We start from the raw sequence: 24,831 nt of genomic DNA, 5'->3' as shown, positions 1-24,831 counted from the left end.
CACATATATGCATTTGCAAACAGAACAGCCCACGTACATATTTTTTTTTCAAGCTGCCACACGAAACATGCACTGGTGGCCTCAAGATATGCCGTTATATCCTTATAAAACTGCATCATTTAATTTTCAACAGCGCCTACTCCATACGCAATGTAACCATTGCGGCAGAAACGCAATGAGTGCAACTTCCACTGTGCGCAGGCGAACTCCAGCGAGAACCAGCGCGTTTACCGCACGTACCAGTGTGCCCCATACTGTAGTAATACCAGCGTCTCGTCCAGTGTGACTCAGCTCTTTTCCAGCGGCCTCACCGGTGTGCCATTGACTCCCAGCGATCGCCAGCGTCCACAGTGCGATCCAGTGTCAAATAAACGCGCTGGATTCACACAGGAAAACATTGGAAAAGGCTGCGTAGACCAGTGAGCAAAAGTGTACGGACCACAGGGTCGCCGAAAAAAAAAAGAACAGAATTTCTTCGTAATTAACACGCACAAACGGAAACAGACGAGTGCACTAGAAACTTAGTTATGGCAAGTTTGGACTGCAGTCTTCACTTTCAAGTTGCACTCACAGACAAATGAGAAAATTAGTTTATCGCGCGATCCCTGGTCCGTATATTTTTGCTCACGGGTGTACGTACGTACCTACGTATCTTTGTATGCTGCAAGAACCAGCCCCACGCAGGTTAGTACTTACGCGCCTGGTACGGCTCCATAGGGACTGTTACTTATAAATGTAGCTTTTTGTGCGTTACCTTATATGTATCCATATATCGTCATAATCGTTGTCGACGAGCTGCCACTGCTGCCAGTAAAGAAACTTCGTCGCTTCACCGGACTCTCCGCTATGGATCCGAATGTTGCTGCTGTTCTTCATACGTTAATTACATTTTTACAGCACAACCTGGAATGAACCTACCTGTGCTTTTCTGCGTCCATCATCCGTCTATCGCCTTAGAATACGTCGAAATCGTACAGGGAGCTAAAAATAGGTAGTGTCTTGTAAATATACATACAACGAAGCAAGCATATGCGTGCAGGTAGTTGTGGATTCCGTAATGGGGTACTGAAGGAAAAGGATGGCAGCGCATTTATCCTTTGGAGATGGTGTCACGATCCACCTGGGTTCATGAACAAGGGAAGGCTCGAGGCACAACTCCGTTAGACGGACACTCCGCAGCGTGGTGGTGCTGAACGATGACTGACCGCCGAACAGCCGTGCTCGTCGGTGTTTGCGGTGCGGTGACCAATGTTGCCTGCCGAGCTTAGCAGGCCACCGAGCCTAAATTGTTGACTTCCTGTCCACAGATATTAGCCAGACGTTGCAAATCAGGACGCCTTGACGACAGCGCCGCAGTTGAAACGGAGAGAAGCGGTACTATCGAGGCATCCTAGCGGCACCTAAAGACACTAGAATTTGACGTTGCCTTCGGCTCCAAGCTCGGCATCCTCAGTTTGGGATTAAGGAGGGCTAGTGCCCTTCTAGTAAGTGCCGGCAGGTGGCCAAGGACGACGAGCTCCAAGCTTCAAGCGTTACGGTGCCGGCGGAGGCACGGCGCGGAAACTGTGGCATCCAGCTTGTGCCAGCAGAAAGTGGCCGTAAACAGCACGGCACGCAGGACTGCCGGGGTTCACAGTCCTCGAAGTGTTGCCTCTGGGATTCGCGACGTTAGAACGGCTGGCCGCGCATCTTCAACGGTTCAGGGCGCGGTGGTTTCAGGAGTATATGTGGGACACTCCCTAGCTCCGGGGAAACGTCACTCGCATCACATTGAATCAGAGCTTTTGAAGAATTTTGGGACCATCAGCACGGGCTTTCGTACCAAATTTCGAACACGGGGACCTTAACACTATCGCGTTAAAAGCCAATGAGTCACGCCACAATAAAGCGCAGAAATTGATTTTTATTGCAGTTTTATCTTCCTCCTTTCAGATCACCTGCGTTGTTTCAGCATCCCTGGCCTGACGGAAGAAATACCTTGCAGAAATCATTTTCGAGCTCGAAAGGCGGGATACCGCCGCATATCTTTCCCGTGTCTGCCAGGTGCACGTTGAACAACATCCAGGCCACTCGACTACGAAGGTCGTTGCTGCCAGTTCCACCACTGACGTTCAAGAACTGAAAAAAAAAAAAAAAAAAAGCGAAGGTGCGACGTGCGCTCCGCAACGCGTGTACTCTTGAAGGCCGACTGCGACAAAATTTTTGGAACGCGTAGTATACATGCCTAGTTTGAGATAGTGTCGACGTCGAGAAACCTCCGTGCAAAATTTGACGTTTGAAATACGAACATTAGTGTCAAGCAAAGCTCTAAAAAAATAGCCGCTTCTGACAAAGAAGCTGAAAAACCATCCATCACCACTTGCCATAAGTGACGGATAGCCTACAACTCGCTGTTTATCAGCGTGACCTCCGAGATTCGAAAATATCGGAGGCGGCTAGCTAGGATCTATGTCGTAGTGGCAAATACACCAGTAGCACTCGTCGTCTGCTTCGGTGCTGTTTAGAGGCTGATAAGAAAAATGTAAATTACCGTTTTTTGCGTTACAAAAACACAATAATCCACCTTGAGCTCTTAAATATTTTATGGAGTAGTAGCTGTGTGCCAGTCTACAATGAACACACAGCCGCAATAAAATTTCTAAATGTGGTGGGGTAGTAGAAAAGATACAGGCATTTGCTGAACGACTGTACATGTCCGCCGCGGTTTGTGAGTGCAAAGCAGTCGCTTTTCGATGAGAATTTTAGCTTGTCCGTAAACGTCATTACCGTTTGCGGTATACCGGATCACCAGGGTGGTGTACGGCCGCATCCATGGCGGTACCGCGTTACGCAGAGTTTAACAAGGTAGCCCGCAAAGCTAATACTTCACTGACCTACTGTACTGTACATAAGTGCTGTTTTAAAGCGTTGATAGCGGAAAACTCCTTAACGACCGCCCTCTTTATGATTTTCCTTCACCGAGAACACTCCCGCGATACAAGAACAGTTCGCATTGTAGTTGAGCAAAGAGTCACGCGATGTCGCAATCAGCATTGACGGTGTCGTCCACGGCTGCGGTAACCCGGTAATCCGTAAGTGAAGAGAAGTTTTCGGACAAGCTAAAGCTTTGTAATATTAGAGAGCTTTAGCTTGCCTTGTAAGTTTCTTAATGTTTGCGGTTTATCGGGTTATCGGTGAAGTGCGCAGAAGTAAAAACGCTAGCAGCGACATCTACTGATGCTTCGCTTAACCTCAACACCTTAGAAACGTGTCCACGCCATTTGAGTTGTTGAGATAATTGAATCGCCATTCCGGCTCTCAAAAAGTGGATGTCCAGCGAAGCTTTTGAAAATCACCACTACAGCAGCTGAGGCTGATGCAATGCTTTATTGATGGTTCGGATGCCTGTTTTGTTTGAGCTTGTTCTTTCTTTAAATGTATGCTGTTCACTGTGTTGTATGGGTGACATCAATGAATGCCCGCACTGTTCGCTTCACTTGCTGAGGGCTGGTATCCTCTGCCTTACGGGGGTGCGAGCCATTGCATTTTTGGCGTGCTCACGGGGGGTTTGATCAATTGCTGCTTATGATAGCTGCTTGTTTAGAGCGTGTTCTTCAGTTAAACGCTCGCTGTTCTGTATTTGCATGCATGATTGAACAATGTACGCACGGTTCGCGACACTTTGCTGAGTGCTTGTAGCCTCTTCATTACGGAGGGGGGGGGGGGGGGGGGGTGAGCCATTGCATTTTTACTTGCTTAGGGGGTTGTGCCGACTACCCAGAGGCTACCAGCTCCGCTGTAAAAAGAAAAAAAATATACCATATGTTCACGATTATGCCGCTGGCGAAAATTTACACCAGCTCCAATGTAGAGAACTTACTTGGCTATTGCAATAATTATCCTGTTCTTGTTTGAATAAGTTCTGCGCCACCAGCTGGCGCTGCCTACCCGGTTGTCTTCTGTATAACCCGGTAATCCACAAACGGTAAAATGTTTGCGGAAAAAAAATTTATCCAGACGAATTACGACCTCAAGCTTGCGCTGATATACTGACCCTTTCAGTGGCAGTGTGCAGGTAGTCCGTGAAGACGACTCTCCTGTTGTTACCGGCAGTCGGGAATCCACCGTACGTGAGGTACGGTGCGGCCAACTTTTGCTTGGCTGTGTCGACGACCTTCGCCGCTCCGCAGAGCTAGAACGGAACGCCAGCAGTCGACGTCGAATCAGTACCCTCGACTCCCATTAGTAAGCAAAAAGGCAGGTGCAGATCCGATGCACATGATGAAATTTATTGTGAGGCAAAAGTTTAATTGAAGCGGTTCGATAAAAGCTAACGGTGTGCCAATATTTCAAACATTCGAATAACGAATCGAATGTTCCCCTATTCGACTGCGTATTCCAATCGAATAGTCGCTATACGTAAATACGAAGGCCTTTCGAGCAGTTTCCGAATATTTGAAATCGCCAACTCTACGGGATCAAGCATAACAGTGGACGAAAAGTGCAATAAATTTCATCCATGACTGCAGATAAATAGGAGAATTTAGATGCAGTGGAGAAGACTACGTCGCCCATGTAACCAGAATTTTCCTGCTACACTAGTGCCATACACAGTCTCCAACGAGTCCTAAGCGTGCGAATAAACTGCTTATTCGTTCCGAATGCTCAACTGGCGCTTTTATTAAAGAACGATTCATAATGCGCCATATTATGAGAATCTTGCTAACGTTGAAATTATAGTAGTACGTGAAGCGCTGCTTATAGTAACGGTCAAAATGGCCTGCACAATATTCGAAAATTATTCGACATTAGACTCACTTCGCTTCTGGCACTTTTGCGATTTGTATTCAATTCGGTTTCAAAACTTCCCATTCACGTCCACTTCCATTATCCACTATGTGCAACCAAATTCGATGCTTGCAATAATATTTGTCATCGATACAGCGACGAAGTGAGGACCTTAAGGTGATGTATGATAGTTGTCGAGGGCTGAATGGTGATGAGAGGTGTGTACAGAAGAAAAGTACGATAGATACTGCACCTACCGTATACAAACACAGATAAGGATTAGAGGGGTATCTCAAACGGACAAATGTGCTAAATGAAATGTGTAAATTTTCTATGGTATTTGTAAGGGTTGTGTAAAAGGTTTACGCACATGAAGTAGCGCATTCAAAGCAGTGTATATTCCATCAATTTTTTCCGTTTTAGCTGCGGTGTTAGATTTGACTTAGTGTTAGATCTTGATTTCTGAGTTACAGAGTTGTGAAGTTGGTATATTCGTTCTTGAAATTTTGCTATTTTGCAAAAAAATTAATAAGAAATTGACGGCATAAATGGAAACTCTGCTTCCTATAATTACTTTAATTCGACTTCTTTTCAATGCAACAATTATCTCATCAAATTCGGCGCGGTGACTAGCGATAACACATGTATCTCTCTGTTCCCATATATTTTGGTAGCAACCCCTGAGTAAAAGCTTCAATCATACTGAGCACTTTCTCTTATTGTTTTCTTCTTCTCTCAGTATTTGCTGTTTCCCTTTAGGAGCTGCAAATGCGTCAAACGTGAAAATTCCAAGCAGTCCCCGCTCTCAGCCATGTCTGCCTGGCGGCAGGCATAGCATGCTCCTCCAGACGGGATATTATGAAAAAAAAATGAAATGATATGTACACTGCACGACACACACCCAACCTACAAAAAACGCAGGATTAATGTCGTGAGTATATGTCCAATAGGATAAAAGGTCCTGCTTGTTTGTGGTTCATTACTATATTGATACTGGAATTACGCGGACGTCGAAGAAAACGGAATGTGTTCATTTGCATACTATCTACAATGAGATGAAGCAGCCAAGCTGATTACCAGCTCGTGCAGCCCTTCTTGACGATCGCATTCAAGGAACCGTTCGAGCGTTCATGCGCAATAGCTGCGTTAAGAGAATTACACTGCGTCCGGTATCCCAGCAAGCCCGGGCGGTTTGCCGGTTGGGCGGGGGCGTAAACCTGAGCTGCCAAATTGGCGGCGCCAGCATGTGGTTCAAGGCTCAACCACACTCACAGACACAGATACTATATTCTGCTTGGCTAGTGGTGTGAATTTTCGACCGCAGCGCAATCGTATTCACAATTACGCCGCTGCCGAAAATTTGCACAAGCAGCGAAGCAGAATACAGCAGGTTACTGCAATTTTAGCTCTGTGTTTGTGTGGTTAAGTTCTATGCCACCAGGTGGCTCCACCGCTCCGGCGTCACCGGCGTCACGGGCGGCGTCACTGAGCCGCGTCACGGCAGCCGCTGAGTTTGTGTGGCATTGGCGGTGTGATAAGGATTTAGCCGTGGCACATACACCACGTCAATCGGTAGTGAAGTAGGAGACGATGCTTTAGGATAGAGCGGAGTGTTCACGCAGTTCACGGCGCTAATCTTGCGAATAACTTTGTATGGTCCCGTGTAGCGGTCGATGAGCTTCTCGCACAGGCTATGAACGTCGACAGGGCAACCAGAGCAGAACCAGAGTTCCAGGAGGAGAGTCCACGTCGCAGTGCCGGTTGTTGTTGCCTGCTTTCTGGGACACTTGCCAAGCACAGTGCAGCGTGTGAGCGACCTGTGGAGGCATTGGGCTTGCGCGACAACGACGTGGTGGGGATATGCAGCAGGAACGGAACACAGGGAGCCGGAGGTAGCAGTGCTTCGAATGGCAACACCGGGTGGCGTCCACATAAAAGGAAGAACGGCGAATAGCCGGCGGCGTCATGGCGGGACGAAGTGTACCAAACGTGAAGGCAGGCACAGGCTGGTATCGCAGTCGTGGCGTTCAGGATATGCAGATGTGGACAGCAAATCGGTTATTGTTCGGTTGAGCCGTCTGCTATGGCCATTTGTTGGCGGATAGTAGGCGGTCGGCAGTTCATGCATTGCAGAGCAAATGCGAAGAATGTCATCGACAACTTGGGACACGAATGAGCGGCCACGGTCCGTAACCAGCACCATGCTGAAGGATGGCGTGGTTAGAGAGTTTGGCGACGTCTCTTGCGCAGCTGCTTGGGTGGGCGCACGATGATAGCAAATATGGTCGCGTAGTCGGTCGCGACGGCAAGCCATTTATTGTCGAAGGCGGATGTAGGAAAGGCCCCAGCTGACCAAGGTCGACACGAAAGCATGCCTCTGGTGAGATGTCTACTGGCTGCAGCTGACCAGCAGGTGCAAGAGAAGGATGTCTGCGGCTCTGACAGCGACCGCAGGCGGCGATGCAGTGGTGCACGCAACGGTAAAGGTCAGGCCAAGAGAACCGCCATCTCACGTCGTCGTATGTGTTGGAGACGCCGAGATGCCTAGCTATCGGTGCATCACGAAGATCATGCAGAAGGGTAGATTACGCAAGCACCGGGAAAGAAGTAGGAAAAATTCAGGGCCACCTGGCTGAGCATTGCGGCGGTACAGAATGCCACCGCGTATTGGACAGAGCGGCGAAGAGAAGGGTCGGAATGACCAGAGCGGAGACAGTTCATGATGAATTCCAATGAAACATTGCGGTGCTGTTCGGTGTCGATATTGTCCAAATCGGAGATAGCCAGTGCATAACTATCAGCATCATGTTCAGGAGAGCGAGTCTTGTCCATCCGGTGACGTGAGAAACAGTCTGCGTCTTGGTGCAATCGGCCAGATTTGTATATTACAACAAACGAATACTCTTGGGGCTGAAGGGCTCAACGACAAAGGCGGCCGCTCGGGTCTTTTAGAGAAGACAGCCAGCAAAGGTCGTGGCGGCCAGTAGTGACTGAGAATCGAGGGCCGTACGAGTACGGACGTAATTTTGCGACCGCCCAGACTAATTTCGTTCATGGGTATAAAGAAGGCGACTGACATATCAAATGACTCGTTCCTGGTTATGCCGATGCTGGGCGAGGAAAGCTCCTATGCCATGTTCACTGGCATTGGGGAGAATTTCAGTGGGCACTGATGGCTGGAAATGGGCCAGTATAAGTGGTGGGGTCCGCCAATCGATCAGCGTGGAGAACGCGGCGGCTTGCTCATGCCCTCACGAGAAAGGCACGTCCTTCTTTAGAAAACCCATAAGAGGACGAGTGTTATTTGCAAAATGTTTTACGAACATAATCTAACGAAACTCTGAACATCTTTAGGGTAACATGGTATTGGGAAGTTCTTCACGGCACGAATCTTGTCAGGGTGGGGCGGGACGCCGGTGACATTTATACGATGGCGGACGACTGTTATTTGCCGCCTGCCGAAATTACACTGGGAGGAGTTCATTCAAAGGGCAGCTCGACTAAATACAGAACAGTTGATGGACAGGTAAGGTGACTCTCGAACATTGGGGAAAACACAATGAGGTGGTCGCGGTAACAAAGCCAGATTGATCATCTATAGACTCGAAATAAATACCCGATCATCCGTTCGGACGTAGCTGGGACATCACTGAGTCCAGAAGGCATAACCTTAAATTGATAGATCCCGTCTGGTGTTATAAACGCTGTCTTCTCGCGTCCATGTCATCGACAGAAGTCTGCTAGTATCCAGAGCGTAGATCTATAGTTGAGAAGTATTTGGCTTCGTGAAGACAGTCAAGGGCGTCGTCAATGCGTGGCAGCGGATAGACGCGCTTGCGAGCTATCTTGTTCAAAGAACGATAGTCGACGCAAAATCTACAGCGCTCGTTCTTCTTCTTGATCAGGGCCACAGGAGAGATCCATGTACTGGAGGATGCTTCGATGACGGCTTTGGCAAGCATTTTACCTACTTCACGCTGAATGACTTGACGTTCAGCATGACACACATGATAGGGACGTAGCCAAATAGGACTGGCAGCACCGGTATATATGCGGTGAGTCACCAGTGAAGTTTGCCTGAAGGAAGCCGAAGATGTCTCTATAATATGTTTGAACACTGGTGTAAGATATTTGAACACGGAACGCGATAACGTTATCTGGCCCTGTTGACGCTGACACCGACCCTGGATATTGTGCGACGCGGTTCCCGATACAAAAGAATGGTGGGCGGATCCCGGCGGCAATCCGTCTCTTTCTTGTTCCTGTGTTGCCCTCTGACGCACGCCGCTGGAAACGTTTTGGAAAGGTGCCGGGGGTTTCGCCGGTTGATTTGTGTACCTGCGCCCATGTTGAGTGTGCGTCGGTTGTGCGCTTCATGGATCGCGATTAATTCTTAATGGTTTCTCCGGGGTAGCATCTCGTTCACCCGTCAACTGTACTGGGTGAAAGGCCCGAGTGCGCTGTTGTGGTCACAGCGCGGCCAATGAAGGCACGCTGAGTTCCGTCTACCGACGCGACTGCCTTGGAGTTCGTTGTTGCTGATGTCTGTGCTTGCATATTGCTTTTTGTGTTCCTTTGAGACATTTACTAAACATGTTGCATATTCAAGAAGCCTTCGAGCACAGCCTGCCACGTAGGATTTGCCAAAGCGATGCATTTGTTTACATGTACATCTACAGCTTCAGATCGCCGTTAGCTCCGAATATTTTAGAAACGACGCATCCCTGATGTGAAATACTCTCAAAACGTAGCAAAACATACATATCTGCACACATGAGCCGCGTTGTTCCTCCCTGAGGTGAGTCAATATGAGCGGTCGAGCAACTTAACCAACTACAACGGTGATCCAGACGCATATATAATACGGGATGTTGCTACTGCTTCTCGATTTTCTTTAACTTCATCATACTTACAGTTTACGCGTGCCACAAAGTATTATTAGAGAAAACTGTCCTCGGCATAAGGCCCCACTTACAGGCCGTGTAGTTCTCTCACGAAAGCGAAGATGTCATCGCTGACACCGTTGGCTACTGAGCGAGGTTATGCTGCTCTACCGAAAGCACTGTCTCTTCTTTCCCGTTTACGCAGAGGTAAACAGTGCTTCTGTGAAATTAAGAAATGTGTCAGCATACCAACAAACACAGACCCACCATCTACGGGAATGCGACCGGCAGCGTTCTGGAACGGTGACCACACTACAAGATGTTGGCACAGCGGTGTTTCGCCGCTTGCCGTTTATTGTGTAAGTGCCGTGAGAAGTGAAGAGTATTTATCAAATCGCTATGGGGCCACAACTGAACTATAAGAGTGGTTTCCTTCGTCCTGACTGATTATTCTTTAGGTTCAGATCCATCGGTAGCGAGTGCACGAACTCTACGGGGTCAGGCCTAACCCAACCTTCGCTATAAACAGGATAAACATTGGCTCGAACTTCACGTGCAGAGCTTGAAAGGCCTGATGCTTGTGTATTTCAACTTCGAAGGCATGTCGGTGCATTTTGAGCGCGAATAATTATATTTACAACTGAATGAGCTGCAGCTATCGCGTTGCCGGTTGGACGGCTGATCGCGTAGGGTTCGGTAGGACGATCACGGCCTGCACTCTGGTATTGTCGGTGCCGTCGTCGACAAGAAAGCCCGTCGTGCTATATGACAGTCGGCCTATTATGATCAAATGGTCTCAGTGACGCAGTGCTGAATAGTCGGTCAATCGTCGGCGTCAACGTCTTGTCGGTCTTGTATCGACCCAGTGTTACCACGCCTTAAACGAGTACGTGAAGTCAGGGACGCGCTGCCACCACCTGCAAGAGTGGGCCAACGCTGCAAGAAGACTGCGTCAGCAACGTGTTTTTGAAGTGTTGCCCAAGTGTAACGTAGGGGTTTATCGATAAACTTGACAGCCGTCAATGCAAGGCGGCAACTACGTGGTTCACGACGCTAGGTTTTCTGCGGCACGGTGCCCTTAATGCTATCGCGTTAAAACTCTAAGTGGCAGGCACCGACACTTTTCGAGGCGGCGGCGAAGTGGAACACTCGTTAAGGAAATGCGGATACTAGCGTCGACGAGTGCAGGCACAGTTGTACCATCAAAGCCAACTTCAGCGAAGCTTCGTCATGTCGGCAATGCAAAGAGATGATCTGCAGCTGAAGTCGACGATGTAGCATCACCTCTGAGAGCTGCGTCACGTAGTCTCCTGTCCACATTGAGCGACGAGGTCGGCCGTCGCCGTCGAGAGCAAGGAGTCGACCAACGACGTTTCGGCGGCCAACGGGACGGGCGACCTCGTGGCGATGGCGAGGGGCTGTAGAGTGCAGTAGTGGCATCGGGGTTGTTGAAACGCTCAGACGGAGGTTGTGAGCGACGATAGGTGGTGTGAAAACGGTTAGAAGACGCATATTGCGTTGTTGGTGACGACGATCACCGGTTATTACAACAGCGATCCACATGAGCGATACGACGGTAGTTGAAACAAATCAGGTGGTCATCTGCAGTCCTCCATTTTCTGGGTTGCGAGGGTGAGCATAAAACCGCTGGTCGTGAGGCGGTGATATTTGTCGAGAAGTGGTTCTTGTAGGGAAAGGAGGAAAGGCTGGCACTATCTTCTGCAACCCTTGCGGGAACACGGCTCAGCGCCAGCAGGGGGAAGGATATGGGAGTGAAGGAGATAGAAGGAGGGCCGCCATGGCAACAGCCGAGCTGTCCGGCCTGGAAGGCCCAGTGGCTTCGACCGGAGGAGTGGATTAGTGATATACCATAGGAGGTGGCCCAGCAAAAGTGGAGTTGAGGCGGATTAGGAGGCCCGAGGTGGTGAATAGCCGTTAGGGTAATCGTCTTTGAAGAAATTTCCTAGAGTCTCGCCGACAGCCCCGACGAGTCGAGGTACTCGATGACACTTAGGAAGGCTGGTAGCTGATTACGACTGGAGAAGAGGATGTCGATAGTCATTGGTCGTAGACCTGGAGACTGCGTCGACGGTGTGAACTTAGTCCCTGAGTTCCTGGCACTACGGCCTGAACAAGAGGAACTTAAGGCGCGGAGGAATCGCCGAGGCAACAGGAGCGCTCGCTTCAATTTATTAGTGTACCATCCGGGCGAGCTAAGGCGGAGGCGGAGGCGAAATGGGAGAGCTTTCCTCATACAAGGACGGTCCCAGTGGTGTTCGGTAACCGGACAAATGGCTTCAGCTTCTTAATACGGCGACCCATGGCCTGTTCAAAGCGCCGGGAATCCTCAATGATGCCTTTGACGCTAGTGCATCAAGAGGCTGAACTTAAAGAGGCTGAAATCGTCGTCCGCTATGCCCTTCAAGACGTGTTCAACCTTGTAGGACTCGTACGTGTTAGCATCAGTGTTCTGAAGTAGTGCCAACACGTTCTGAATGTCGAATGCTTGAGCTCGGGTGGCTAGCTCTTTCATTGCAGTGGCCTTCCCGCCGGCGGCCCTCCCGTACAAGTCGCGGAGTTGCTTCCTTGCAGTCGTCCCAGCTTCCCAGCTCCTCTTCGTGGTTGACCGTATCTTTGGTGTTCCGTTGAGGTATAATAGCACGTTCGCGACCATGAGCCTCGGATCCCAGTGGTTGGGCTGACTCGCATGTTCGTAGTAGTCCAACCAATTTTCAACGCCAATTTCACTCGTAACGTAGAATGTTCCTGAGTTAGGAGGACGTGAAAGGACGATCGCTGGTGTTGCCGGTGCCGTTGATGGTGCCCTCACCGACTTGTCCGCCATCGTGGAAACACTGGAGCGACGACCTCTGTGTAACTCCCGTGGTCGGGCGTCCTTGGACTTCGCTATAGCTCGAACAAGCTGATGCGTGGATTACCCGTATGTCGAGGAAAAGCGACAGCTTGTATTTATGCAGTACGTACAATTGGACAAAGCAGTCAAGGCGACTGCCAGCTCGTGCAGCGCTTCTTCAACACTTCGTCTTATTCGTGCCCAAAGGGACACTAAAGGTTATTAATAAGTCAACGTGGACTGTTGAAATGCCATCCCAGAAACCTCGAAACACTTGTTTCATGCGAAGAAGGGACTTATTTTAGGAGAAAATGCGTTCTGAAGCGTCCGCGTACCTCTAGCACAGTTCAAATCGGCCGCCCTCCGATCGATGAGTGGTGACGTCATAGTGTCATAGTGACGTTGCGCCGTCGGTGAGTAAAACGGCGCCCGCAGACGGCGCTATATGGCTTTTCTTCGCCAAACGCAAACGCGCGGCAAGAAACAGAGCCAAGACAGAGCCGACAGCATCGCGAAAGCGGAACTATGGTGGCTAGCGGAAGGGAAAGCGCGCGACGATAAGCTGGTTCTTTATTTTATGACGCCCACTATGACGCTCGTTGCAATGGACGACCCTGACAAAGACACATTGGCTCACGATGCTGGGCTCGACTTCAGCGATTTAAGCACTAATGAACGTGACCTGCTGCTTAGGGCTCGCGCTGCCGGCGTCGTTGCGTACTACTACGAGGGCAGCTGTATCTCATGGCTGTACATATTCGTACATATTTAGCTTTTCCTTCGTGAAAATCAAATACCGCACTCACCGCCCCGTCTTCGACCTGCAGTGCTTCTTGCGCTTCGGAGAATGCAGGCAAGACCGACGGAACAGCGACACGGGAAAGCATTGCGTTGAAAGCTAATCCACACGACTTCAGTAAGTCGGCGGTGAACTCGTAATCATCTGGACGAAAGTACAGCGAGCACACTATGCGATTTTCCGACTCTTTTCCAACGCGCTGTGGCAGAGGTACGGCACTTAAACCACTTCGAACGGAGAGGTTCACTCGTTGGTACACAGTAATAAGTAACGTTGGATTCGTCGCTGCAAGTGCCCTTGGACAAGTTCCGCGGACCGTTCGCGCATCCCACGAGATCACATGGACGTGGCATTCTCGCTGCTTGTTCCAAATGCAAGTTTTGCGAGCCAGCAGGACCAGGGCAGCACGACACGATAACGAAACAACTGAAACTCCAAAGCGCGCGCGGTGCAGAGGCGAGCGCGCAGAGTCGAGCGAAAACGAAACCTTTCGACCACCCATACTACTCAAGGGTAACGTCAAAATGTTATTTTCTTCTTAGAATGGAACAGAAGTAGACAAGTGGCATTTTCTGCCGTCTTATAACCTAATGCGTGTAGTTGAATACTAGTGACATAAATTATGGTGAGGAGTGCTTTCGTCATCGGGCTATAGTACCGGAATGGCGCGGGGGGGTCTCAAATCGTGTCATGCATTTACATCAATTTCTCGGTTACTAAAGCTCTGTTCGCTATGATATTGACGCTTTAGACGTTCTAGAGCATTGCTTTATCACTTTAACTTGACTTCATAGTAACCTTTAGTGTCCTTTTAAGGCACCGCTGTCGCATATATGCGCGAACTCCGCGCAACGACCGTGCGAGGAAGGCAAGATGGACATGATGAGACGCTGGAACACTCCTGCGCGTTTTATGTTCCTCGCGCTGACCATCTACCACAATCTGTGTGTCGGATGCGCCCCCCCCTCCCCCATGGCTGTTTACAGCTAAAAAAGAAAGGCTTTCTGAGAATTACTCCGAACTTTTCATGTCGTCCCTAGGGTCGCCGTATATTCTCTATGAGCGCCCCTCCCCCCGTCCCGTCACTTAGGCACCGAGAGGGAACCTATTGCTGTCATTCAAAAGGTTTTACTACCGCCAACCCTCGCAAAATTGATTGGCTTGCCAGTGGTAAAGGCTGAACTTTTGAAAGTGCCCAATACTTTGTTCGTCTAGTCTGTGGTCGAGAAAAGTGTTCGAGTCGAAAACGCCTTCGTCGTGCCTTGGCAGATTATTTTTGTCAACTATTCCGTTAATATTGGGCTCTAGATAAAAACACATAAAACACACACTTTAGTTTTTTTTTTATATGTGCAACACTTTGGGGATATACGTATTGGGGAAGGGCTACTCGGCCACTTAAAACATAACACTTGTCTCGTTGGGACCTGTCTTATGGCACTTGCAACTCGCATTTTAAGGTAACGAAATCGCCGCTCTTGTAAGTAGGCCACATAGATAGTCAGATCTCAGAAACGCTAGAAACATAGAGAGAGAGAGAGAGAGAGATTGTGAAGAGGAATGGGCACTATTTTCTGCAACCGTTTAGGGAGCATGGCTTAGCGCCTGAAATGCTAAGCCCGTACGACCCGTACGACCCGTACGACCCGTACGACCCGTGCGACCCGTACGAAGTCAGCAAAGAAATTCTTGTTTTCGAAAACTCACCGCTTCCCTGCTTGTCAGGGAAGTTCCGTTGCATTTAGCGTTGACGGCGCTAGCCAGGTCGTTGTGGTCGCTGGTCAGCTCGTACATCAGCGTGCCCATCTCAAAGGAAAGTCCCAGCGTTGTGGTCTGTTTGTTAGTGGCGTTCCTTTTCAACAGATACCAGAGCTTGGCCTGCAGGCAGTTCCGCGCGCGTTCGAATATCACTACGCAGTACGATTCCATCCGCTGGCTACACTTTGTTGGGGTAGTTCCGTGCAGCAGAGCCAAAGCTACGCGACCCGCGTGTGCAGATTCTTGCGCGGCGAGATGTAGTGCCAAAGTTCGGTGTCCGTTGGACGACTTAAACGGCCTTGACTACTAGTCTCGTCAGCATGTGTTTACTGGCAAGCTTCTCTACAGGTTGCAGGGTGGTTTGTTGCGCAATTTTCCTTTTAAGTTTTTAAATAAAATATATACTCAGGCTCTGGGATATCGAAAATAACGTTCTGCTCTTGTTCGAATGAAAACGCTCAGAGAAAAAGAAATTACTGAAATGCTGCCATACCGACATTAATTTGCATTTAAAAAGGACAAACAATTGTTTTATTGGACACTGGCCGAATTTATACGTGTAGCCGCCACCGTCACAACACCGTGGACGACTCCCTTCTGCTTAGTGCTTCGTTCTTGGCGAAAATGGCGGCCATAGACTTGCTTGTCTCGTATCGTTCCAAGCTGCTGTTGTGCGCGAAAGGAACAAATCACCGACGTATTGTCGACGAATTTATTAATCAAGATTTTTGCCGCGCACTTTAAGAACGTTGAAACACATTTGTCGACACTTGCAGGACCCTATTGCAATGTTTAGAGGTAGCAGCAAGTTTGAAACACAAGCGTATCAAGGTTTTATAAAGGACAATATTTAACTTTGATAGTTGGCACTGCTGGCTTCCGAGAAGATAAACAAGGTACGTTCTAAAGTGGCACTTAGTGCAGAATTAAATAAGATACAAGACACTAGTGAATTTCTGTACAGTAGAGTTAAACAAGAAATAAGAAAAACGTCAGGGAACTTTTGCCGTATGTGCATGAGGTGAGCCACAACATCAAGAAGGTTGCCGCCAAGCAGGGAGTAAGTGTTGTGTTTTCTGCCCCTTGTAAGCCTTTCGGGTCTGTGCTCGCGCATTTCTAGAGGCAGGGCAAGGAACCACGTTTGCACAACGCAGCATGAAAACCGTTTTACGGCATGTGCTGCAGGGGTTGTCTGTAAGTTCCCTCTCACGTGCGAAAGATTTTACATAGGCCAAACCGGTCGATGTATAATGACCGCCTGCGTGAGCACCACTCCTCCCTGGGGTCAGATAACGGTGCAAACTTGCCTCGCCATTGCAATGAGTGTGGTTGTTACCCTTTGTTCAGCAATGTGACGATTCTTGGTAGGGGCAAGGGCAAAGAAGAGCGAGAAATCTTGGAAGCGTACTACATCAGTTTATTAGGTGATGACTGTGTTAGTACAACCTCGGTGCGCTTACTTGAAAAAGAATTTGAATTTATAGGTCGGCCACGATAGAAGCGTTTCTTGTCTTTTCATGCTGTGTGACTAGCGATGATGCAGTTGCGCATGCTCTGCTGGCCTTGCTGGGACTACTCCGATTCTAATAAACCTCAGTTGATAGTCCAGTCGTTGTGGTGTGAACCTCTCCTCTTGTCCAGTGTGTTTTTGACTGGTTTTTTCGTTCAATTGTGCACAGCACTCCTTTATTCTCAATTCGACACCCTCGACGCTAACACACCTTCGCTCGTTGCCGCACCCACCCGCCTTACGCCCTCTCCCATTTAGAAGAACCCCACCTATATATGCTGTGGCACGGAAAGCGTAAGTTGCCTTCAAGAAGACAAGTCCACTTGTCGAAACGTTGGGACCTGCTTTCACCTTGTTCTCGTTTTGCTCATCATCTTCAGTTTCCATCTCCCGCCTTCCCCCTGTTTTCCCTGGACCCAGATAAACGTATTACTGTGCAGACTGTACAGGCTGACTGCAGATCTTAAATTCTTGTTTCCTTGCCAGGCTATTGAACACTACCTTTGTCTTGTGCATAATAATCCTCAACTCCACTCTTACAGATTTAAGTTTAAGACTCTCAATCTTTTGTTGTAATTCGTCCTCAGTTGTCATTCGTTCTGCTTAACAGGACAATCTGGCATGCAAAATGAAGGTTGCAGAAATATTCGCCATTGATCCTGACTCCTTCCCAGTCTAATAGATTGTATACTTCTAAGCATCCAGTGAACAGGATTGAACAGATATTCTCTCCTTATCTGACCCCTTTCTTGACAGATAATTTTCTACTTTTCTTGTGCAAAACCAAGATAGCTGTGGAATCTTTGTAGACATTTCCCAATCTTTTCATATATACCTCCTGTATTCCTTGATTACGCAATGCCTCCATTACTGCTGGCATATCTACTGAATCAAATGCATTTTCATAATTTACGAAAGCCATATAGAGAGGTTGATTGTACACCGCGGATTTCTCACCTGATTGATAAAATAGATGTAATTCACTGCAGAATATCTGTTCCTGAAGCTGCCTGTTTTTTTGTGTGTGTATTGAAGTTTTGCCCTGATTCTATTGGAAGTTATATTGGTGAACATTTAATGCAATACAGAAAGCTAGCTAGAATGGACTTATATTTACTTAATTCTTTGACGTGACCCTTCTTGTAGATTAGTATTATGATGGCATTCTTCCCGCTCTCTACGCTACAAGGCAGCAAGCTTTTCAAGCATAATTTCTCCCCCACCTTTGATTAAATTCTGTATTGTTCCATTGTCTCCTGCCGCTTTTCGCTGGGGACATGTCTAGCAAGGCGCTTCTAACTTCATCGCTTGTAATAGAAAGATCATTACTTCCAATGTAGGTTGCCTTGGTTCCTTACCTTCCACTTCAATTGTTGCTTCGGAAATGAGCCTAGTTATGGTTTCCTCCTTTACCTCTCTGTTATCTCCACTTTCCTGTTCGAAAGCTGTATGTTCGTTCATGAGTACCAGCCTGAATTCGCTTGCTTTTACCCTTCCAGCGTCCAGGTTCTGTTTCACCTTCGCTAATATTGAATAAATCTATCAATGAACCTCGCACTTTATAGCTACCTGGCTCAGTTTATTCCTGGAAAGGTAAATACTGCTTAGCACCCTTCACCTGGTTGGCCATGGCCGTCGCCTCCCAAAGGAAGCAGGTGATTACGGCCCATACGGTTGAGACCGGCCGTGGCTTATGCTTGCAAAAAGTGATTATAAATGAACTAGACCCCAGGACGTAATCCGAAGTTGTACAGGTTGAAGCAAACGTACCAAGCTCGGGTTTTTCTCATCTGCCGAACTTTGGAGGATGTTCGGAGGCACGGCGCGGCAGCTCTCTCTGCTCTCCGCCGAGATCACTGAAGCTATGGCGATGACCGTGTCCACGGCGAATGAACTGCGGGCAACAGAGCGCAGGAAATCCATATTGCGCATCCTCCTCATGAAGAGAGTAACCATGCCTTCACACTTTAAAAATGTTGACGCGTTTTGGGGCTTTTTTCACAACAATAACCGTGATCTGCCTTGCTTGCGTTTCTTTAAAATTCAGCGCTCGTTACTCGTGACCTGGAAGTACTCGTGACCTGGAAGCCGCTCGTGACCTGGAAGTACCGGGCTCGCCGCGTTAAAGGAAATGCAGGCAAGACAGATGAAGATTATTGTTGCGGCAGAAAATACGACTCAGAATGCATAAACCTTTATTTTAAGTGTTCCACTAAGGCAGTGCTCGTGACGCCCTTCTTTACGGGAGTAACTGCACACAAATCCGTTTTCGCTTTAGAGAGCGACGCACTCTTATAACTGTTAGCACTCTTTGGGGCTTATGTTGTCCTACAAGAGTAATGGGCATCTGCCTTGCTTGCGTTCCTTTCTTGAAAACTCTGTGCTACTTTCCTGTCGAGAATGCTGTGTCACGCTGACAACGCGCAAGCCGCTCGTGACTTGGAAGTACCGGGATCGCAGCGTTAAAGAAAGGACATGCGGGCAAGACAGATGACCATTATTGTTGTGTGACAAAATGCGACCCAAAAAAGTGTAAACATTTTAAAGAGTGTTCCACAACAGGAGTGCTCGCGACGCCCTTTTTTACGGCAGTCACTGCACACAGATCCATTTTCGCTTGGAGAGCAATACACTCTTAAACCTGTTTGAAACCTTTGGGTCTTATGTTGTGGCACAACAGTAACCGTCATCTACTTTTCTTGGGTTTCCTTTCATGAAATCTCTGCGCTACTTTCCTGTCGAGAATGCTGTGTCAAGCTGATAACGCCGGGTTAAAGAAAGGAAATGCGGGCAAGACAGATGGCGATTATTGTTCTGGGATGAGATGAGCCCAGTGATGTGATTGGCTGAAGCCATTTTGGAGCAGCTTTTTGGAGCAGCCAGAAGGGCATTTTGGAGCAGGGAAACATGCTTTTGGAGCAGCTCAAGGCTCATTGCCAAGTGGAAAAACTGACTTTACGAGAAGTAAAACAGTAAATAAGAAGCCTTTGGGAACAAAAAGGTGCTGTGCCATAAAGAGGGTGTTAGCGCCATTTCGATGCGGCCAGAAAGCGAAAACACCCGTAACTTAGATTCAGGTGCACATTAAAGAACCCCAGGTAGTCCAAATTATTCCGGAGTTCCCCACTACGGCGTGCCTCCTAATCAGATCGTGGTTTTGGCACGCAAGACCCTACAAGTTAGTTAATTTCGGGTTACATGTGCAACGTCATATGTTGGCCCAAATAACTAATTTTAGAACTTCAGCATCATTTTATTTATTTGTTATGTGACCAAGTATAGATCAGCGCTGTGTTATAGCCACCAAGCCCCTATAGGACAGCAAGTTATAAATGGACAACGAGCAAGTCAATGGAACTTTTATTTAAAAAAGACTAGAACGCAAATGAGAAGCTTACAGAAAAATAAATAAAAAGACTAGAATGCAGATCACAAGCCTATAGAAAAACAATGAACAAACACTATCAACGGTTCTAAACATATATGAACTGAATAATAATTATGTACATGTAACAACAGCACAACTTCTCGGCTTCTTGGCCTATCAAAAAGCAGTGGACTTGTTCTGTGCCTTCTTCTGTGAGCAACATCATTCACTCTAACTGCAAAATACTGCCTAGTTGGCTGCCTTAGGCGACATTTTGTGAAGCGCAGCCGAAAGCCTTGTTTTCCCTTCAGCAAGCAAGGCCTGCCCACTTTCAATATCGCCAAAATTCTTCGTCTTGATGCCGTTATTAATGAGCAGCTCTGCATTCACCAACATTTTCTTTGCCGTTTCTACTTCCAGCTGGAGGTTTTTGTCAGCTTCACTTGGCATCATCTCGGGACCATTGGCACGCTGCCGTTTCGCAGCCTGCTCTTCTTCAGCTGCCAAACGTTCTCTATATCTTTTGCTTGCCCCTCGCACTGCTCTGACAGCATCAGGCGTAACATCGAAACTAGACGGGTCACTACCAAAGCGTTTGGCATATGAAACAATGTTCTTTATGCCATTTACGGTTTGAATAGTCAATCTAGACCTTTCATTAAGTTGTCGACGGTTCGCACTAAACCCCCTTTCTACGTCTGCATTTCCGTGCGGAATGCAAAGCAACGCTTTGACAATCTTGCTCAACAGAGGGTACTTGGCTCCATTGTCAGGCTTCTTCTTATCAAAAATGTTCTGCCAGTACTTTTCGACAGAAGTGGATGCATTTGATTCAATGTGCTGCAGCCGGAGGAGGTTGTACTCGTCCATCAAGGCAGAGATGTCGCGCGGCTGTATAACCTGTGGAAGCCCTGAAGCTAGTTGCCTGAGGTCACTGGATGAGGATTCCTTTTCCACGGACTCTGGCTTAAGGAAGCGTAGACTCTTCAGCAATAAATTGCCGAATGGCAGTCGTGACACAAGGTACTCTGTGCACTTGATATAAAACTTTCTGGCACCCAGCCTAAATGCTCTTTTGTCCGCTGCTTCCCAAGATGACATTTCCTGCTCTGTGTCCTCTCCAATCTCCACTTTTGCTTTCCAGTTCGCAGGAGAGTCGGCCTGCAGTAGTGGCAGCTCTGTGCCCTTCTTAGAGCTATAGGACTCTTTATTCATAAAACGCCCACACAGCTTATAAACTAAAGCCACCATTTCACTATAAAGCAGATGAGCCAAAGGTTCGCTCTTTTGAAACAGAGACAAAAAATCGGTAAATATACCTGCAGCATTCTTCATGAACAGGAGCTTTGCATAAAACATTCTGTCTGAAAACGCTTTCCTCAGGCGTTGACGCAGCTGTCCTCCCACACGACAAGCTGAATCAGACATGACAACACTTCTGATCGCTGGAAACTGCTCAATGAGGCGATCAACTGCAGGCCCTAATGTAAGCCACCTGGAGCTCACATGACGTAAGAAAACATTGCTTGGCAGTTGAAGCACTTCTTGCTGGGCCTTAATCGAAGCACTTTGTACAGCACTTTTGAAAAAGTAATATACATCCACGACTGCTGCCTCAACATCCGAACCAAAAGCATCTATGCCATGGCTGAATGCATTATGAACTTTGTGGAGGCAGCATTCGCCTACATCTATGAGGTTTGGGTGCGATTCCTTCAGTTTCTTTTTCACAGCTTTCATTACATTAGGCCCATCACTAAAGAAACAAATGAAGTTGTTTTGTGGAAGATCCTGTGTTGCCTTTCTTGTTTCGCTGAGAAGGATATCAGCCGTAGCTGAGCCTAACCTGAAAGACTGAAGATGTTCCACAACCACATGTTTTGTAATGCATGAAAAGTACCTCACCATTACATCGAGTTGCTGGCAACGTTGCTCCGGCAATGGCGTTTCATCAATTGCGATTGAGTAGAAAACATTTGGTCTGTTTAGTTCATCAATTACAAGTTTCCTAAAGTAGGGCCCAAGACCATCAGACACCATGTAGGATGCTTTGGTTCGTTTGCAGGAAAACTGTTTAGCAATTTCAGAATCGGGGAACATCCTCGGAAAAAGAGACGTGGCTGTATCCGCCCAGGAGAAGGGAACTTCTTTGAGAGTAATCCCCAGAACGAAGAGAGTCTCTGCACGAACCACGCGGTCGCCTGAGAGTGTCGCTGAACTCTGCGAGAAGTCCAAATGCGTCTGACAGGCCTTCGGCGTTTTCAGTACACCTGCAGAATCACGATGGTTCTTCGTGGCCTCGATGTGCCGCTTGCTTGTAGCGTGTCGCTTTATCGCTGCAACACCATGCTGTGTGCATTTAATGGTGTGATTGCAGACAATGCAGTATCCACTGCCATCAATGCCTTGGCGACACCAAGATGATATGGTGTCACCATTTTCGTCCTTCTTGCCGAGGATGTCGATGTTGAACTTGATGGAACGACCTGAGGAACAACAAGTTTTTTAGTTTAGTATCACGGCACATACATGCGTTTGGCATGCTGGAAGAATCGCTTTAAGAGACACCAGGCAAGACAACTCCCCAAAAATGCTTTAAAAGCGATTGTACCACCACATTTTTCACTGCAACTCAAATGTGTAGTGAACAGACCAACACAACGAAGCGTCGAAGCAAACGGACCGAACAAGTGACACTATCGGGAAGCAGCCCGGTCGTATACCGGAGTCCCATGGGCACATTTGATCGCGATTAACAGTGGTCGCTGCTACACGGTCCAAACTAATCCGGAGGTCATATGGCGCACACGTCAACCAAATCGCGATCTCGGAGCCAGATCGCGGTTATCGTGATCCCGATCGGGCCTGATTGCGATCGAGAGTGACCGTGCAGCTACACCTGATCCGGATCGAGCCTAATCCGGGTTGGCCCTGATCGCGATCAAAGGTGCCAGTTTGACACCGGTATTAGTGTACCGCACGAGAACATAGGCTTGTAAAAGACACCTGCTAGTATCACCGCGCTGAAAACACGAATCGAAAGTTAGCAAAGGGTCCAGAGTACTGACTTCTAACGTTAGATCATGGCAAATGATAAGCGCGACCAAGCAGATAGCGCCGCGTGCCAGCAAACTACCATGTGATGCGATGCCGCCAGCCTACGTGAAAATGCAATACAAAAGGCACTGACACTGAGCTTCCGCAATCGGTCGACGAAAAATAACGCCAAAGAGATATTTGCGGCGCGAATGTAGTTGGTTTTGTCCTTATCAAGGACGAAAACCAAAGATTAAAGAACAATTGAACCGACTTGACAGGACAGCTAACATCTACTGAATGCGACAATGGCAAACTTGCATCGCCCTAAGGCATCACTATACCAGTGCAGAACTTTTTCATAACGCTTTATTAAGAAAGTTCCGTGAACTCACCTTTAAGCTTCGAATGCGCCATTTCAATGATGAGTTGTGCTGCAGCATTCCAAGCACGTCATTATCCGGTAGTTCGACTTGCCCTGCACACGCGCTCACGTTTCCTTTGCTTCACGCGCGAAGTGTGCAATGGCGACGAAGATCGATGTCGACGTGAGGATTGATGTCGCTCGCAATTGTAGGGCGCATGGACGTTTCGGCCTCGAGATATTAGTTTCGCTTTCGGAGTGTGAAAATACGCGTTCGGCGCAGCTTTGGCGCAGAATAGCAAAAATGTAGCAGGATGTAGCAGGATTTGCCTTTTGGCGCACTTTGGCGCAATTGGCGCAGCTATCTCATCACTGTGAGCCCCAAAGGATGCAAAGTGTTTTTAAGAGTGCAGTACTGTTCAACAGAGTAAAGTCGCCAGCAATGTCCTTCACAAAGGGAATACTGGCGACGCCTTTATTTGTGCAGTAGTAACTGCACGCATGTCCGTTTTATTTTTTTTTATTTTTGAAGGCTTCGTACTTGGGCCGCATTATGATGGAGGATGAATGCAAAATTACAGCAGAAACTTCCTAGTGCGACTTCTCAGATAGCGAATAGGCATTATATCCAGTTGGTCTCGTTGCACTCATGCAACGAATGATTGACACTTAGTGGCTGAGTTGTGCACACCGCGGATGACGCAACGCATAGGCGCCAAATATGGGGGGAGGAGGGCCTGCGGGGCCTGAGCCTCCTCCACGCCGAAGCCTACACCCCCCTCCTAAAAAGTCGTTATGAAAGTTTCGTTACCCCCATCATTAGAGGATTCTTTTTAGTTGCCTCTACCTTTTCAGTTAAAATATTATTGCTCAAGAACGTCTAAGGTAATTGGGAAATTGAAGTAAATGCAGGATAGGAGTCGACACTCCCTCGGTACATTAAAGTAATAGCCCAATGGTGAATGCACTCCTCATTGTAATTCCATTACTAGTGCTCAGCCCCCGCTAATAAAAGATCGTTGATGTGCATTATAACACGACAGAAAATGGTATTTGTGCAGTTCTGTTTGATTGTTGAGGATAGAGAACAACTTATTGACGTTACCCTTGACAACGACGCGGGCGGCCGAAAGATTGGGTTTTTTCCACTCCTCGCCGCCCACGCTTTCGTGTTCGAGTAGTTTCGTTATCGCGTAGTGCAATCTTTGCTGGCTCGCGAAACTGGCACAAGAAGCGAGTGGCAGAGATTGCCGCGTCCGTGCGATGTCGCGGGATTCCCGAACGGTCCGACGCCACGTGACCAAGAGCAGATGAGCGGCGAATCGAACGCTCTATTGGCTCGGTTTCCCAATGGCCGCGCATTTGCTTTTTGCGCTGAAAACCGTAGCGCCCCCTGTCGAGCGCCGTGTTACTCACCGACGGCAGTGAAGGGCAGTGATGGCATATGCAACGTCACGTTCTTCCCGCTCGGGGGCAAACAATTTGACTTGCGT

At 48.1% G+C, this 24,831-nt stretch overlaps 1 protein-coding gene across 1 annotated transcript; it reads right to left on the bottom strand.

The window, feature by feature from the left end:
• Nucleotides 1–1,473: 1,473 nt before the first annotated feature.
• On the bottom strand, nt 1,474–23,391 carry LOC126533694 (uncharacterized). The gene is made up of 7 exons (XM_055072158.2): nt 23,370–23,391; nt 22,374–22,424; nt 20,696–21,143; nt 18,342–18,465; nt 15,011–15,181; nt 4,034–4,171; nt 1,474–2,118 (listed from the first exon to the last, which is right to left on the bottom strand). Exons 1-7 carry the CDS (start codon nt 23,389–23,391, stop codon nt 1,948–1,950), a joined length of 1,125 nt encoding a protein of 374 aa, XP_054928133.1. The 3' UTR covers nt 1,474–1,947.
• Between the last annotated feature and the right edge of the window lie 1,440 nt (nt 23,392–24,831).

This window comes from Dermacentor andersoni, chromosome 7 (assembly GCF_023375885.2).
Source record: "Dermacentor andersoni chromosome 7, qqDerAnde1_hic_scaffold, whole genome shotgun sequence".
Taxonomy (NCBI): Eukaryota; Metazoa; Arthropoda; class Arachnida; order Ixodida; family Ixodidae; genus Dermacentor; species Dermacentor andersoni.
The sequence above is the reverse complement of the archived record's forward strand: the minus strand, read 5'-3'. Positions and strand labels throughout refer to the sequence as shown.